This window comes from Diadema setosum, chromosome 6 (genome assembly GCF_964275005.1).
Source record: "Diadema setosum chromosome 6, eeDiaSeto1, whole genome shotgun sequence".
Taxonomy (NCBI): Eukaryota; Metazoa; Echinodermata; class Echinoidea; order Diadematoida; family Diadematidae; genus Diadema; species Diadema setosum.
The window spans coordinates 25,607,091-25,626,018 of NC_092690.1; the positions used below are offsets into that span (position 1 = coordinate 25,607,091).

General features: G+C 38.4%; 1 protein-coding gene across 1 annotated transcript in view; it reads left to right on the forward strand.

Moving 5' to 3' along the window:
• Nucleotides 1–3,726: 3,726 nt before the first annotated feature.
• The window catches only part of LOC140229665 (uncharacterized), a 49,233-nt gene continuing 34,031 nt past the window's right edge, over nucleotides 3,727–18,928 (forward strand). The window contains exon 1 of the mRNA XM_072309909.1: nucleotides 3,727–3,859. Coding sequence (XP_072166010.1) covers nucleotides 3,781–3,859 — 79 coding nt within the window. The 5' untranslated portion in view covers nucleotides 3,727–3,780. The remainder of the gene's footprint in view (nucleotides 3,860–18,928) is intronic.

Sequence of the window (18,928 nt, forward strand, 5' to 3'; positions counted from 1 at the left end):
TGCTGACATACCTCCGAATATGCGCACACGGGACGTCTGACAAGGCACAATTTTCACCGCGTAAAAGAGGTAAGTACAGTGCACATACAAAGATAGACAATCATTATTCAATTCACCATGCTGAAAAAAAAATCAATAAATTAAATCATTCACTTAATCACTGAACACACACACACAAGAACCCAACAAAATGATTGGTACAAAGAATTAAAGGAAGAAAATATTCCAGCCAAACAATCTACACGAGCCAGTTCTGGGTTCCACTTTGCACATAAGCAGAAAAAAATTAATGTCATTATACTTTGTACCAACAAGGCATGTTGGCTCTTCATTTCACTGAGTGAAGCATCTCTGATGTCATGCTTATTCAAGTAATCCTAACAAATGGTGCTTGGCAACACATTTACCTAACATTAAAGGTGGTATTTGGCTATATCAATAGCCAAAAAGATTGTTAATACATTCAACGCAAATTAGTATAATAGAATGGAAGCGTAACCAAAGTGCTAAAATAATGACTGACTCTTCTAAGTCACCTGGTCTTATAGCGAGCTTCACTGATTGGACATGAATGATGAATTCCAGAAATTGTTAAACCGAGCAAGCTTATGGGCTATGTCTCTTTGAAAGCCAATGAAGTGACTAACCAAATGAGAAAAACAAAACAAAACGAAAGATCATCTTGTACCCATAAGCACACGCTCGAACCCCAAACTGGATGATCTCAATATTCATAAATGTGATTGTCGCCCTCTATAGAGCGTTTTCAGTTTGAAGTCGTGGTTCCTTTATTCTGAATGTGATTTGTTGAAATTTTAGCCTTAAACTGAGAAGTAGAACTCGACATGAATATATTGGGTATTCCTGACATATTATTCATTCGCCTTGACCCTGCGTCGCGTCGAGTTCTTTGTCCTGCCACCAAAATCATCGAGGAACAAGACATGCAACTCAAACTTTTATATAATCGTGCAAAAAAAAAAAAAAAAAAAAAAAAAAAAAGGGCTCACTTTGTATCCAAAGACGCCTTGGGTACAAAACATGCATTAGCTATCTCAAAATGGCTGTCACCACAGCAACCAGGCATAAATACATGTCTGCTTGTAATAAAGAAACACTCCTGACTGTAAGTCATTATTTTTGCAGCTCATTGTGTTCAAGAAAAACGGAGAAAGAGGTTTTTAAAACAAAAGCAAACAAAAAAACAAACAGGCAAACAACAAATTACATAAACTAGCTCATACAAACGGATCAAAGCAAAACATACCAGGCATAACCGAGATTAAAATTTGTCAAATTGAACATTGAACATTATCACGCTGATATTCATTTTTATTCTCATAAAAGCCATACCCTCACAATTATTCTTTCATAAGATTGTTCTGAAAGGCTTTCGTTATACACTTATTTACACTTTGGGCTGGAGGAGTTAAGTAGACCGACGTACATTCTTCTTTGAACAATTGATGGATGGAAGCAGAATGTGCTGATTGAATTCAACGAATATTTTGCCATGAATATTGAAACTGTAAGTACGCCATGGCGTAATCACGGCATTCAAGAGATCTTAGACAGCGCCATCTACTGGCAGCTATTGCGAAGGGAGAAACTCGCTCGCAATGATTTGAGCTAGTAATTGAGCGGCCCGTGTATAGTCACATAGGACATGCTGAATAAACCTTTTCTCTAAAGGCACGTGGTAGGAAAAGTAAATGAATGAGTGAAATTTCCCAAATATATTATAGTCATTAACTATTCAAAGTCTTTCATGTTCATATCCACGTTAACCAACTTGTGCAATTTCAGTCCTGAAATATTCAAACCGTGCACCGGGTCCCTTAAAGTAAATAATGTGTATTCATCATTCATATTTTTATTATTGTTTTTTTTTTTCGGAACATCTAACTTAAACCCTCCCATCCCATTATAACCTTTCATTAAGATGCTAGTGCTGATTTTGTGATTATTTTTCTCTGTATTATGTTACTATCCTTGGTACGACGAAGTGATTGAGCTAAAAAAAATAAACAAATCCATTTCATTCTAAGGTGTGAGGCCATAATTACTTTTGAAACTCTCTTAATCCACACACGTACATATGCCCTCATCCCCCGCGCTCTCTCGCGTGCACACACACACACACACATAATGAGATTTTGAGTGCAAATCCTGTCTGGTAGTTGACTCATTAACAAGATATACCATCCCTCTCATGACCAGGTATTGAGCAACAAATTAGGTAATTCCTTCAATGATACCAATTCTATTATGGTGTAATGATGACAGTGTCAGGGCTTCTTTGAGCAATCTGGGCAAATTCGACCAATCTTATGATCACTATATCACCCGATTATTACTATCTTACTCCTTTTTTGATATCGATCATTGTTATTCTAATGATAATGAACATCATCATTAGATGAGTATAATATCATGTATTATTTCATTGTGTTATATTTGATGTGTTTTTTTTTCATCGAGAAATATGACATTAAATTAAAAATTGAATTGAATTGAATTGAAATTATCATTTTAATATAGTTGATATCTGGGGACGATGTTATTATGTTCGGGATTTTTATCGTGTTAAACGTTAAAGTTTAATTGTATGGCGGAGATCTCCGGTTAAAAAGACAAACAAAACCGCAAGGGCGATATTATTGATGCGGTTGGAACCGGGGGTGAACACGGTGAGCAACCAGTGTCCACAGATATTTGGGATGCATGCGGTTGTTTAGATCCAGTTTCCATGGCGATCAAAGGGTATGACGTCACACTTTGTAGGGCCTACTGTTTTTAGTCTATATTATTGATATTATACACCTAAAGCGATATACATCGAGAAAGATTGATCTTTTGAGACAGCGTAATTTGCAGTAATGTGAGGTAATTGTTTATTCAAAAGTTACATATAAAATATTGTTGCAAGTTCTTTTCATGTACTAGAAATAATGTCGAATCGTCGCTTCAAGAGAGTTTATTTCCAGTTCTTTTTTTTTAACAAACATCATTACTCTGATGTAAATTCTTCTCATTCATCCAGTCGAGTACAAGATCAATTTAATTCTATGTTTTTGATTCAACGAATGATTGATCTTAAACATCACTACGTTACCGATTATGTTTTCAATACATTACTGAACGAGGAGTGGGGCACGTGTGTGAATTTTGAGCCAGCGCGAAAGTCTCAAATAGCGGGGATTTCCCCTAGAAACAGTGGATCACATGACCCTGATGACGTCAGGCTGTGTTGCACCAGGCACGTGTCAATGCGTAGAGTGTGTTTAATTCCGCTGCAACTGCGCATAACAGCAAGCGAAAGCTTCTCGAATCTCGTTGAGTACACTGAACTCTATCTATGAGCTCGGCTAACACACACACGAACACACCGTTCGATTTCTGAGACGAAGAATACTGTACTCTCCGCTCATTCAAATCGGCTATACACGGAAACGGTGCAGACACACACAGAGCTTGAAGAGATCTGAGGCCTCAGCGAGAGCAGACGATTTGCACCCTTGTTTCGTTTTCTCCACGGCGGCGGCGCGCGAGCGAGCAAGCTCGCACAAACAAGGAGCACAGCTGATTTCGTCGTTGTACAACAGAAGCCGCACACACACACAGTCCGTGACAAAAGGCCATGCGCAGATAGCCAGGCGACGCATCTCGCATTGGGAAAATATGGACATCATGCAATTTTGAGCTGACGATCGTGCACAAGAACTTGCCGTTTGCTCAGGACTGTAGATTAAATGTTACGGAATAATCATCGGCTAGTCAATGTGGGTAAAAATGGCGGAATCTACAGCCAGCAAAACTTGCTTTGTCGCACGGACATACGTCATGGTATTGCTCGCAGGTAAGGATGACGTCTTTGTTATTGTTATTTCCTGTAGACGGAATGGAAGATGCTGCGTTATATAGACTCTCGCCCTTTGTTTACCTTGATCTCTGTAATTAAAATTTCCCCTCTGCAAATCCAGCACCGTTCCAGGTATAACTGTAAAATGGCAATCGCCAGGAAAATTGCTTGCGTCGCTTGATTGCCATCCATCCTTTTTTATCCATCTCTTCGTACTGTTGTCTCCACAATGTAATTATTACATCCATTGTGACGCAGGGGAGGAGGAGAACCCCTTTGTGTGTGCAGGTCCTTCTAAACGGCAGTATTTGTACCGTTAGACAGAAGTAGAAGTGGTTTAGGGTGGACAAAGAAGGGGAACGATTTTGGTCAGCAGACAGTTTATTGTTGTGTGTGTGTGTGTTTACCGATAATGACCATCTTTTACAAAGGGTGCATTAATTAAGGTTACTGCATGACATGGTGCACGTTGTGTGTGCGCGTGTGTGTATCGAGCAAACTGTGAAACACGTATAGCTCACATGCCACCATTGGGCATGGATCGCAAGGACTTTAATTACCCTGTAAACGTGTATAACACGCTCCTCTAACTCGGCTGATTTATGGCACATGTTAATTTATGTCCGGATCACAAGACTACCACCACCAAGAAAAAAAAAATGTTACGTGGTTCGAGGTGGATAGACCATTGTTTCATAATCTGCCAACACTGCACCAAAGAGCATATTATAATTCTGATATTGCACAGAGCTAGTGCTTTTTATACTCTATATACGTACAGCCGGCGTGTGCACATTACACAGTTCGCCAAACAAAGCGAAAGCACAGATGCTGTACACGATGAGTGTCGTGTAACATTTGTACAGAGCAGCCACTGAATTCGACCAAAAGTGAAATCCAGAGTTGTTTGTCTATCTGCCAAGGAGTTATTGTAACTCCTTGGTCTGTATTCAGACTCTGTTTGCGTGTTTTGTAGCTCCGTGGTTTGAGCATGTGCTGTGTGCATTCGTATGACTGTGTTTTTATGTGTATCCCGGGATGTGTTGTTGTTGTTGTTTTATAGAAAGAAAGAAAGAAGAGAGAGAAAAATGGGGCCCTATACAAATAATTTCCCCCAGACAGCACTTAACATGAAACAGACATTATAAATCTTAGAAAAATATAAACAGGATTATTAGATTATTAAAATACGGGATGTGTATGATTTCACAATATTGCTTGGCTCGTTAATTCCATAATGAAATACTCCATTGGTTCTTTCCCCTTAGGGGCACATGCAAATATCAACGCAACAACACTGTGCTGTAATTGCATTGTCTTGTAGGCTGCATGAAGATGTAGCTCATCAACGTTTTACCCGGCATTGTTAGAACGAAGACGATAATAATTATGATTAGTGCCTCGTCGACAATAGGCTAAATTCGCCGGTATGATTATTGTGCTGAATGACCCTGATTAGCTGTGGTATAGCCGGAAGGGTAATTGTCAATGCACAATTCAGCAAATACACGTAGTCATGACACATATCATAACAAAGTATTGTTGCGCTTTTTCCTTTTCTTTCTTTCTTTTTTTGTGAACCACTCCAATTGTGTCAGCTATACAAGCCCGCGGCGAAATGGAATAATATTGCTTAATCTCACTATACACAGCAGCTTTCTATGTCTACATTATTTCATTAGGGCATCAAAATCACAAAGGGGGATTCCCCCCAACCACGAGTAGTGCATTGTGGGATTGTTGTAGGTGCTGAAACAAGACTACAGGATGAGGAATGACTTGGCGCGATACTGTATCTGTACAGACATCCTGAGTTGTGGACTGTCAGAAGTGTTAATATCTTTGCTTCTGAATGAACATTTTTGGTCATCTCGTTCCTTCTAAGATACAGTGGGCGATAGGGAGATTTTCTTTTTCAGCAATGCTTCCACATTGTGTGCAAGGTCATTCATATTTTATAGTGGGCCTACGTGTACACCCATGTTTTTACGTCACAAAATATTAAAATACCATAATGCTGTTTCTTGGAAAGTATGGTTTTCCCGCCCGTTTCCGTGTAAGTAAGAAAGGGAATGTCGATCCTTGTAGCTGTCCAATTTATATAGCGCTTGACCTAAATAGTAGGGCCTAAAGTGTATGTTTTTCCTTAGATTGGAATCCTGCGCGACATGAACACTAGCCAGTTTAGCTGAATTGAAGTTATACTATACAGACTACCCATTGTGATACATGTAGTGCATTGCACTGTCACTCTGTCGAAAAGAGGTTACATTATTGTGATCATAAACGCCTCTCTGCTTTGTTGTGCATGTAACGCGTACATCCGCATGTTGTATTCACAAAACATTCTCTTGAGTGTCATCGAAAAAGTGAAAGTGTTGGATGGCAGCCGGCCCCTTGTGGTTGGCACTACACTGTCTGTGGCAAAAGCATGTCTGTAAATAAAGTCCAATGTACTGCTGTTGTGCATCATTCTAGTCTACCATTGCAATATCTGTACATGTATCTGCATGTTATGATAATATGATCTACCAATTATACGCCTATGACAGTCATGACTATGGGAATAAAGGGTCGGCCAAGGACTGCATGTTGTAACGGTAGGTGTGCTGTTATTTATTAAAGAGCTATTTTATCATACATGTACACTTATTTATACCAGTGGGTATACGCGTGTAATGTTTTCTTGGACTTCCCGTCCATGATGTTTCGATGCACGACCGCACGTTGGATGTACGATACCATGTCGCTGTCTGCGTACAGAATAATTAATATACGTCTGTTATATGACCTTCCTAAGAGCCAGCACGTGCTTTGGATACTGACCTGGGAGTTAAGTCAAGATGGGGCCTATGTTATTGTTCTGAATAAAATCGAAAGTAGTGTATCGTGTACAATGCGACTAGCACGCATCGGCATGATAATGTTAGATGGTGACCGGTCTAATGTTACGATTATACGTCAGTTTTCCTGTTTATATTGTAATACACTGTATGTCGGAAATGAAATAAAATGAAATGAATCCTTTAGCCGATCATTTCAGATTCCTTTACTTACTCATATTGACTTTATGTGTGTCTAAAAAAAGTTTTCGATCAGTATTGTGACTTTATAATAAAGGATAAGGAAAAACATATCAACAAAGTACGCTACGCATAAATATCAACTGTACATGTAGTTGTCAGACGATTTATATGTACAGCCTATGTACCTCATGACTGTGGCCAGCCAAGTGAACCTACTTTTATTCTCGTAGCTAGAGCAGTGTCAACAGTTTGGCAGTGTGTGACGAAAATAGATTGATCCGTATGTGTGTGTGTGTGTGGGGGGGGGGGGAAGGGGTGGAAGAGTTGCTCTTTACACAAATTTCGACACGAGATGAAATATCTGTGATGTGTAGAAATGTCGTCCATAATAGAAGCAGCCAACCATGTGGTTCACGTTTGTCTGTTTGAGCCTTGACTAAACACCATGCATTTGAACCCAGTGACTAATCGATTATTGTAGTTCTCCTCCCTTTTTTTTTTTCTTTTTGCATTTCTTTTTTTAGCTTCCAAACCCCGTGTGGTGTGCACTGAAGCAGTGTATATTATCGAGTTTGCGTTGATTGGTGCGAAGACTTCACCCAACATCTTTTCTGTTTTGTTTTCTTTTGTTTCCTTTTCTCCTGCCAGAGTGAATTGTGAAATAAAATTTGCATACAATACTTCCATGGCCACACACACACACACAGACAAACACCCACACCCACACACACACTCACACACACAGTAATTGTGTTTGTGCGTTCTATCTTTACTTTGTCAAAAAGGAAGCCTTAATAATTATGAAGCTCATCATCTCGGACATTGTTGTTATTCCGCGGCATAATCTCGACCTCTACAGAGACAAAGGATGTTTGGTAACAAGACCGGACTTGCTTCAAAGACGTACATGTACACAAAGACCAGGTGAACCGCTGACCTGTAATTTTTATTTCCTGGACGACGCAAATAATGCGAAATCTTGAAAAAGTCGGTCGAAAGTCGATCATTTTCATCTACAGTATCGTGATCCCACCATATTATCTCCCCCCCCCCCCCGAAAAAAAAAAATAAGATAAGAATGATAATTCTTATGTTTTTTCTTATCTCGAGATATACGTCATGTAATGGGGCCCATATACGTTCAATTTCAAACGCCACATTGTAGGCCTTTTTTTTTGTATAGGTGGGATTCATTAACGAACATTTATTTTGTTTATCTGAATGTAGCGGAATCCTATTGTGCGATTTAAGTGTTTAGTCTTTACTCTTTGAGTGCACAGCAGTTTGCCTATTTATGCTAGTAATGTTATATCGCCATTTCAGTGGAAAGACACAAATCGATATCATTGAATTACACACGTCAATAATTTCACCTCAAGAGGCTGGTTCTGTTACCTTCAAGTTAGCCAGAAATCTCTTAAATAAGACAACGTCAAGAAAACGTTCCTTTGACTAACGGAGATACATTTTTTTTAAGAATCAGTAAAATATAGAAAATATAAAATCCTACGACCACTTTATCACCGCACGCTGTCTCCTCCCGTTGCACGACTTCTCACAACATCCATAACAGTCATCTTGGTTACGCCATTGTGACGTCATGGATAATGGGTCAGATCATGTAATGTCGCGATGCAGGCCTAATCCTTGGGCGAGCTGTCTGCATGTTCCCCTTTGGAATATAGACAGACTTATACTATAGTAGCTAGGATATACGAGTCATATTCCGTGCAGGTGCAAAATATATCAGAAGCCTTTTGTGCATATAGCAGGGTCTGATTTTAACTACGTCATCAGTCACATGATCAAAATAGCATTCGGCTATCATACACACGATCACTAGATACTATACTATAGTACTATATAGGAAGTCTATGTTGGATGATGACTCACTCACATTCAAATCGTCACGTGCAGCGTTGTTTTTATGTTTTGTCAAGGAATGCGATGGAAATGACTCTTAAAGTGTAAAATCTCTGCCTTGTCCGTGCGTTTGTTTGTTTGTTTTTTTATGTGTGTGATAAGTCCATTTAATTTTTTGTATAGTCTGTCACCTTCGTCTTTCCCTGAGGGACGTTCTGAGGAGCTCTCCAAGAAGTCGAGATGGAGTCATTCTTAGGTTTGGCTTCTGATATTTGAATCGTCAGAGGCAAGTATAGTCATTGCAGGTGGAATATTATTGCAAACCATTTCCATCACATAATTCCGAAGAGTACTACAATTGTATGTCTTACCATGGAGATGTAAGTAGCTATGGGTGCTGTTCGTTATTCCGAAGGTTCGATATTCCGAAGGTTCGCTATTCCGAAGGTTCGTTAATCCGAAACACACAAATTCCCTATACCCAGAGGTTCGTTAATCCGAAAATGAAAAAGGGTTCGTTAATCCGAACATTTGTGGCGTTATTCCGAAGGTTCGTTATTCCGAAGATTTGTTCATCCGAAAATGAAATTCGGAAAAACGAACCTTCGGAATAACGAATCTTCGGACTGAAGAGCCTTCGGAATAACGAACCTTCGGAATAACGAGCTGTAACCAGTAGCTCCATGGTCTTACGATAGACCCATTAGAGGGGCACCTTACACAATTGTCGAGTGTACACATTTTCATGGACTGTAATAGGATGAAGAGGGGTAAGGATAATTAAGAGTATAGGTCCTAAGGTGGAGAAAGAGGAAGGAGAGGAAGGAGGGAGAACAGGAGCATGAGCCCGGGAGAAAAAGTGGAGGAGGAGAATGAAGAGGAGGAGGAGGAGGAGGAACAACGAGCTAGGGGAGGAGGAAGTGGTGGAGGAGGAGGAAGAGGTCATAGGGGAGGAGGATGAGAAAGAGGAAGAGGTAGAAAATTTAATAGAAGAAGAAGAAGAAGAAGAAGAAAAAGAAGAAGAAGAAGAAAAGGAGAAGAAGAAGAAAAAAGGAGAAGAAGAAGAAGAAGAAGAAGAACGAGAGGAGGAGGAGGAGGAGGAGGAGGAGCAGGAGGGAAGAAGGATGAGGGAAAGGAGGAAGAAGAGAATGGGGAAAGCAGGTGCGAGGAGAGGAATGAGGAGAGCGAGGATGATGAGAAAGAGGGGAATGAAATAGGAGGAGGATTAAAAATAGGAGGAGGAGGAGGAGGACGATCGAGGAGTGGAAAGCAGATGGGAGGAGGAGGAGGAAGGGAATGATGATGGTGATGATGACGATGTTGATGATGAGCAGGAGGAGGAGGAGGAAAAGAAGGAGGAATAGGAGGAGGAGGCGGGGGAGGAGGAGGAGATGGAAGATACAAGTAAATGTGTTCAGAAATGCCAGGATGTGACAGAAATGCAGCATAATGTAAGCAGACTCTTTTCCAATAATATTCGCACTAACAGAGTAATGTGGAGCCCATTTGTGGGAGTTGCGTTTTGTGATCCATCAGTTAAGTTACGATTATATTCATTGTCAGAGTATAAAGATGCCTGTCTGTCACACAAAGGCTGTTTGCATTCATTTTATACATGCCGTGTCCAGCTTAATGCGGACTCACATTTGCTGGTACTTGCTAACAATAAGAATAATTTATACCCGTGATTCAATGATTATGATGCTGGTATTGAAATTAGACTACCCTTCCAGCCGTTTTTTGGTTTTTTTTTACATTTAGGTTTAATAATATACTGCAACTCGATTTTTGCAGTGACACTGACGTGAATCCATATCAAGACGCACACAGCAGAAGGACACATAAAAATGATAATAGGCTTTCCTGGTTTTATTTGTACAACTCCCTCACACACCATTTGACTCTTATTAATGTAAAGAGTGTTGAAAACAGAGCAAAATCTGAAACCTAACTTCAAAATACATCTTGAATTTGATGAAACTAATTTATGCTATCATTTTAAAACACCTCCAACAAAATTGTACATTATTCAGCTATTGCTCATGTCAATGTCAGTGTTATGTGATACATAGTTTTTGAACTATTAAGGATCAAAAGTGGGATTTTTTTTGTAACACCTAGTAGCAGTGAAAATCTGGCTGTTTATATAGGGCATGCAAGGTCATGAACAGGTAATGTAGGCCTAATATAACGGTTAGACAGGAGTGACCGTGAACCGTGATTTCCTTTTTCAGATTGACACAGAGATATTTACATTTGTCACAGACAAAACCCCAAAACATTTCAGCATTTATCCAAATCTGTTTCTCTTTTTATCCCTTCGTTCCGGTCCCATACTACGTCTTGAAATTATTACATTAGTTACCTATAAAAAATATATCAATGAAAAGAAGGGTTTGCAGTATTCATTTCCATTAATTTTGTCTCTGCCTTGATTTACCGTAATTGTCTCAATTATATGCCGGTCGGGTAGTCATGCACAATAATATTCCAGGATTTGGGGTATATAGCCATCACCTACTCATATGAAGTTGTGGAGCAATTAAAGCGACAGTTATAATTATATGATTATTAAATGAAAAGGATCTAGATAATGCCGGGGGGGGGGGGGAGGGGGTAATTAAACAATGATTTACAATTGACTATCTTCACATTCTAATAGTTATATCGGTTTTGCAAATGTCATTGAACTTGAACTTACAGGCGTAATCGTATCCGCGCTTTAATACGGTGCATATCAAAAAAGGAAAAAAAAAAGGTTTAATCCAGAATTAGAGAGCTGCTGTTTTATAATTGTCAGCTATGGAGAGCGCAATGTTGGATGTGAGGACGGGGGAACTATAGAGTCTTCTTTCCATTGTACCTAACTGTGTTGATAAGTGTCAAGCATGACTGAGCTTATAAAGCTTTTAAGACACAGACAATGACAAGTTGCACTTTTTTCCAGGTCTCACTGGCTGCAGGCTTATGTTTACGGTTTTTCTCTACATGTAGCTTCTTACCTTTTATGGGCCCATAACCTTCCACACGGCCACCTGTCGGATAACCTGGTCACTCCCATACAAAGGCCAACACACACAATCCATATTTTTCTGTTCCACATTCAAGACATGATCTGTCGCTTCGAGCTATTATGTGTTGAATATGAAGTGAGAGGAGTTGACTCCGTGGAATTAACTTTGAATGACGTCATTATCCGACAGGTGGCCTTGATCAATTAGGATATGGTCCACCAAAGGTAAGAGGAAACCTAACACAAACATCGACAAACTCGCACTCGTGCAGGCTGATAGTCTGGTTATTCATTCATGTCAATGAGACATTCAGTGCTCCTTCATGATAATGATAATGCTCGAACTTGGAAAAAAAAATGCAACTTGCAATATTGTTGTCTTTAAAGTTATCATGCTCAGCTACGGTTGACATCTATCAACACAATTAGGTACCAATGGAAAGAAGAAGAGTTCTTTCTTCCGCAAAACCAACATTGAGCTCTCGATAGTTGACAATAAATGAAACAGTAGCCCTTTAAAGTTTATTTACCCTTTTTTATATACGCACGATATACTTATACAAAGTCTGAAAAATTCAAAAGCAACAACAGCATCATCAACAAAATACCACCCGTCTACCCGTGAGGTTCTTGTTGAGCTTTACAGATGTGCTTTTTGCACGATCAGATTTTGTGTCTTCTGTCCATATAAGGAGGGTCTGCCCATGATAATTATTAAGCAACCACACTTACTTTTGCTTTCGAAGTGTCCGTTCGCCACCTTCTGTAGCGAAAGAGGAAGGCGATGTAAATTCAGGAAAATTCAAGCTCCTTTGAAGCTCAGCATAAATTTGAGACGAAGTTGGCTCAAGATGTAATGTGGAAGCCCATGAGCTCGACACTAAGCAAAAAAGCCCCGTGCTGTACTGTCGAATTCGTGGGCTGTTTATAGTGTCGAACTCATGGATCTTATTTGCAGTTATAGTGTCGAACTCATAGGCTGTGTGACTCGTGGGCTGTATGACACATTGTTCATTGTTGCCCCTCATAGTATACTAAAAACACGATAAGTTCTGAGAAAGAAAATGATAGGTGTTTGCGACAATCATAACACAGAAAAAGGCGGAGTGATGGAATTATATTACAAATTTTCCTGAATAGCTAAATTAGCTATTGCACTTGATCTTATCGAATATATAATGACGTACTTCGAAAGACAATTTCATTAAAAGAAAACGGAAAAAATACTAAATTTCTTGCGCTTTAACTGAACTTTAACACGGATCTTAATTAGGGAAAGCCTTCTATGAGGATGAAGCCACTTGACTCGCTTTCTATTCCTATACAGTAGTCAATAATGAGCAGCGTAATTATCCCGTTCATTCTGTTTATCCTGTAACTATCCTGTTCGCCACGCTTTCATCAAAATAAGAAGATACCTGTCTAGCTGAAAAACAAAAAGCTCCTGTATACTTTAAAGTAACAATCAAATCATTGTCCAATCTTTATATCAAATGAATGTATCGTAAGTTGTCTTAAAGGACCAATCAAGCAATTACATTTTAGTGCTGATAATTAGTTCCAGTTTTAGTTTCAGTACTTGCTTTATTTTTCCACTTCATACGAATTAAATCATTACGACAAAATCAATTTTACATTGGAATAAAAACAAAAAAGAAAAGAAATAAATATAATCACGTGTGACTGACGTACATAAATTTCATCGTATCTTCAAGGGATGGTATAGTTTTGGTTGAGATGGGTCTCCGCAGTCCTGTAAAAGATGGGACCCAACTTGTATAGGACCACTTTGTTTTACTCTGCTTTTTTGATGTTGATATCTCAGTCATTTCAAACCAAATTTTCATCAATTACAAACTTTGTAATCCTCTTAAAATTATGTGCTCTTTAATGGACAAGTTCACCTTCATAAACATAAGGACTGTGAGAATGCAGCAATATTAGTAGAACACATCAGTGAAAGTTTGAGGAAAATTGGACAATCGATGCAAAAGTTATGAATTTGTAAAATTTTTGTGTTGGAACCGCTGGATGAGGAGACTACTAAGGCTCGTGATGTCATATGAGTACAACAGTATAAAGAAAATGTAAAGAAAATTCAACATATTTTCACTTTTTTCACATAATAAAAGAGCACTTGACTTGCCCCTTTCTACAGGCAATGGGAATGATATTGCCCATAACATATGTCAGTAACGAGTCAAGGGAATGTGTACTTTTTTTTCAAAAGATGAAATTTTGTGAAATTCTCTTTATATTTTCATTATATTGTTGTACGCATGCGACATCATACACTGCAGTAGTCTTCTCATCCAGCAGTGACTGCACAAAAACTTCAAAAATTCATAACTTTTGAACGGAATGTCCGATTTTCCTCAAACTTTCACTGATGTGTTTCACTAATATTGCTGCATTCTCTCAATCCTTATGTATATGAAGGTGGACTTGTCCTTTAATATTTCATAAGTGGTTGAATTGTTGTCTTGCAAAAAGGTAAAATCTGAATCCCCTTTAAAATGGAGACAGTTATCGATACGCATTTCGCTTGATTGAGATACCGACTCCGTGTGTGTGTGTGTGTTTTTTTTTTTTTTTTTTGCATTATATATATTTTGTCGTCTACATCCCTCCCCTTGGTCATCCTCCTTTTTTCTCCTTCACTCCCTCCTTCTTTGCTTTCACCATCCTGCTTAAAGCATCATTATTAGCTGTTCTCTCCACGTGATCTTCGTCATCATCCATTTCAATTACATTAAACAAAATCCTTTTTTCTTCGTCATGTCATCATCATCATCACCATCATCATCACCTTAATTTTCACAACATTATCATCATCTTCATTTTCTCCAACATCATCATCATCACCACCACCACCATCATCATCATCATTACCATCTTCCCCATGTTCCATTCTTGTTACGCAATATCCGTTTACCGTTGAAGCCATAATATGGAGAATTCATCGTCATAAAGATTGTTTTCTCAGACGTGTAGTGGAAGAGATGGAGTGAGTTTTACATGTACGTAGCCATCTAATCACCCTAATTTGCCTCGTCGAGTCTTCCCATCATCCACTGCTATCATTTTTATGACCGCAATAAGATCACCGCTCAGCGTTCGTGCTGCGATGTAATTAGATGCAGATGCCATACACACAAAATTCCTCAATGTTCCATTATGTCTCGTGAACTTTGCATACACAATATACAATCATACCTTTCGAGGGTATAGCAAAAATTATGAGTTAATGAAGAGGAATAAACGGTAACTTTCCCGAGGGTAAATGTATATCAAATTTACTATACCCTCGGTGAGCATTGGGTATAGTGAAGTTGATTATGAATTTGCCTCGAGGGAAGTTACTATTTATGCCTATTAATGCCATCATAGTTTGCTAGTGCCAAGAAAAACATTGTGTTGTTTTATATCCCTCATGAGCATCTCATTAAAAAAGAAGAAAATGACAATGATAATAATAATGAAAAGAGAGAAAATATCTTTCTTGGATCCAGACAACATGTACTGTGAACTTTCTGTATATACGACATATAATATTGTATTCACCTTTGATAACGAGATCCAGCGTACAATAGTCTATAGACCTTCGAGAGAAGGAGGTCTAGGACTCAGATGCTTGGCCTAAGGCTTTAGCTATCCAGATCATCGTCAAAATCGGCTTTTATTTCCATAAAAAATCCCGAAGAACAGAAATACCCCATCTGTTTCTCCATGTTTTTGTTGTCGTTTCCTTTCGTTAAAGGGGCCCAATCCAAATGCATGTTGATTTGTGTTGATTTATGATACCCTCAACATCACTTTTACGGTAAAACAAATATCTAGAAACATTCCATATATTTTTAACGATTTTTCTTCTATTTTTCTTCAGATTACTTGGGAACTCCCACAAAAAAATCCCTCCAAACCAATCAATATTAATATTCTTGAGATGACATCATCTGTCAATCATTGCTAAAGTACTGAAATGTTTAACAAAAGGCATTGGAATGCACCTTCCTCTCGACTCAGCATAACTTGCATGTTTCTGTCATATTAATGTGACTAGCAAAAGTACTGAAATGTTTAACAAAAGACATTGGAATGCACCTTCCTCTCGACTCAGCGTAACTTGCATGTTTCTGTCATATTAAAGGGAAGGTAAACCCAAAGAACAATGTGAATTGAGTGAAAGCAGCAACATTAGTAGAACACATCAGTGAAAGTTTGAGGAAAATCGGACAATCGATGCAAAAGTTATGAATCTTTAAAGTTTTGGTGTTGGAACCGCTGGATGAGGAGACTACTAGAGGATATGACGTATGAGTGGACAACAATACAAAGAAAATATAAAGGAAATTCAACAAAAATTCACTTTTCTAGAATTATGAAAAAACAATGGACCAACCGCTTTCAGAAAGCAGGGGGAATAATTGCTACCCTTAACATATATCAATATCAAGTTGATGGAATTTGTAATTTTCATGAAAAATGGATTTTTGCAGAATTTTCTTTATATTTTCTTGGTATTGTTGTCCACTCATACGTCATAACCTCTAGTAGTCTCCTCATCCAGCGGTTCCAACATCAAAACTTTAAAAATTCATAACTTTTGCATCGATTGTCCGATTTTCTTCAAACTTTCACTGATGTGTTCTACTAATGTTGCTGCTTTCACTCAATCCACATTGTTCTTGGGGTTTATCTTCCCTTTAATGTGACTAACAAAAGTACTGAAATGTTTAACAAAAGATATTGGAATGCACCTTCCTCTCGACTCAGCATAACTTGCATGTTTCTGTCATATTAATGTGACTAACAAAAGACATTTCAGTACTTTAGCAATGATTGACAGATGAGGTCATCTCAAGAATATTAATATTGATTAGTTTGGAAGGATTTTTTGTGGGCGTTCCCAAGTAATCTGAAGAAAAATAGAAGAAAAAAATCGTTAAAAATATATTGAATGTTTCTAGATATTCGTTTCACCGCAAAAGTGATGTTGAGGGTATCATAAATCAACACAAATCAACATGCATTTGGATTTCAGGGCCCCTTTAATATCAATAATCCTCCCACATATAAAAGGTAAAAACGAGGATCGTAAGTGTTGTCAGCCATTTCACCATGATCACTTATTGGAAGCCGCCATTTTGTCGACTGGGCCGACATAAAGTTATTGATAGCATTGCTCATGGTAAGCTCGCGCGCTGCTCTTATGCGCGCGCACTGCAAATTAATGCAAGAAATTTTAATTTCTATCGCAGAACCTTTGACCGCTGAGTGATCGTGGATTCCGAAATGTATTAGTACTGTATGAATAATATCACCCCAAAGAAAAGATCATCTCCCGCTGCCACAGATTTCTAGTAAACCTACCCCTTTTCGTGTTCTGTACAGTGTAGTGCAAAAAAACAACAACAAACATACAAACTATACATGAGGGATATACTAGTAGTATATACAAAATACTAGTATAGAATATGAGAGTATACGTGATAGATCCCCTCGCTCCTACCCCGCCTCGTTATACAGGGTCTATAGTTTTCGCTTTAAGTTGCTGCTATGTTGGGCAACCTCTGTTGAGTTTTCTGGTTGTCTTGGGCAACACTTTATGACCAAGATATGTATGTCTGTAAGCTAAGCAAGTATCGGACAAGTTAGTCACTGCCATCAGGACATGGCAATACGATACCTCACCCATGCATAGCACTTGTGGTGCAATTCAGACCCGAAAGTTGCACAGTCACTTCACAAAATTTCCCTTGCTTTCACGCGGACTGCATAGTTCTCAGAAAAGTTGCATAAGATTATCCCTAATCACTGTTGCATTAAGCGCTTAAAGGGATGGCATAGTTTTGGTCGACATAGGGATTTAGGTTTTAACTTTTTGCAAGATAATTAGAAGCTATTAAATGGAATATGAAAGAACATACAATCCAAAGAGAAATTAAAAGTTTATTTGAGGAAAATTGGTTTTGGAGTGACCGATATATATATATATATATATATATATATATATATATATATATGTGTATATATATATATATAAAAGAACAAACAAAGTAAAAAAAGAAGTGGCCCTATAAATATCTTTTACGAGGAACTCTTTGGGGTTTTTTGGTGTTTTTTTTTATATTTCAGCCATTTCAAAACCGATTTCATCAATCTGTAATCCTCTCAGAATTGTATACTCTTTCATAAAAGTTGTGTCTAATTAAATCTATTAAGATAAAACTTGAATTCCCATTTCAACCAAAAGTATACCATCCCTTTAAAGGTGCTCCGATTGTAACATTGGTCTGAAAAAAATATCGCTGCTTTATGGAAACTTGTGAAACTTAAAGATCATATATTTTTGCTTGAAGTTTAATATGGATGAATTCTCAACCTCTCTCTATCCGTGTGGTACATTAAACACGATGTATGTTCCGTTATGCAAGGCGACATCTTGTGGGTGTATAATTATGATCAAGGACATGACCTTATACAGGACTGAGAAAAGCTCACCAGGCATCAAACGTAAATGCGAGGGGAATTTTGTGAACTGAGTGGGCTGTAAGACATTCGGGGCTGAATGGCACCGCACATAGTTATGATATGTTTGAATTAGGGGTCGAGGTGTTTGATTGGCCAAGAGCTGCTCACACTGGGAAACATTTTGAATTGAATGGACTTCCCGTCCTAAACCCCGAATCAGTCGGAAAGCGCTGACACATCAGCGCAATGGTGGTGACGGGCACTGGCAAACCTGCGCCAAAAAAAGCTAAATATAAAACTTTTGAAAGGACATGTACCTTCGACTTGAATTTGTGGGTAATTTCCACCATAGACCTTGCTTTAAAAAATACAGAAAAAAAAACAGTTTGTCACACCTAAATAAGTATTTCTAAATAGTGACCGTAAAAGTTTTTGTGGTCGCCATTTAGGGACATTTTGTTTTGGTATGATGAAAGGATGCCTGGAGTTGGAAAGTTTGAGTACTAAAAACTGCCTTGTTGACACTCTGTCCGACATTAAAAAAAAAGAGAAAAGAATCACTACCCTCTCACATTCGGAATGTTACAATTTGTTTGTATCAAGAACCCACATGTCTGCCTGTTGCTTTGCGAGCATTGTAATGTTTCCTTATAAGTGACCATGCGATATAAGTCCGGGAAGAGGGGGGGG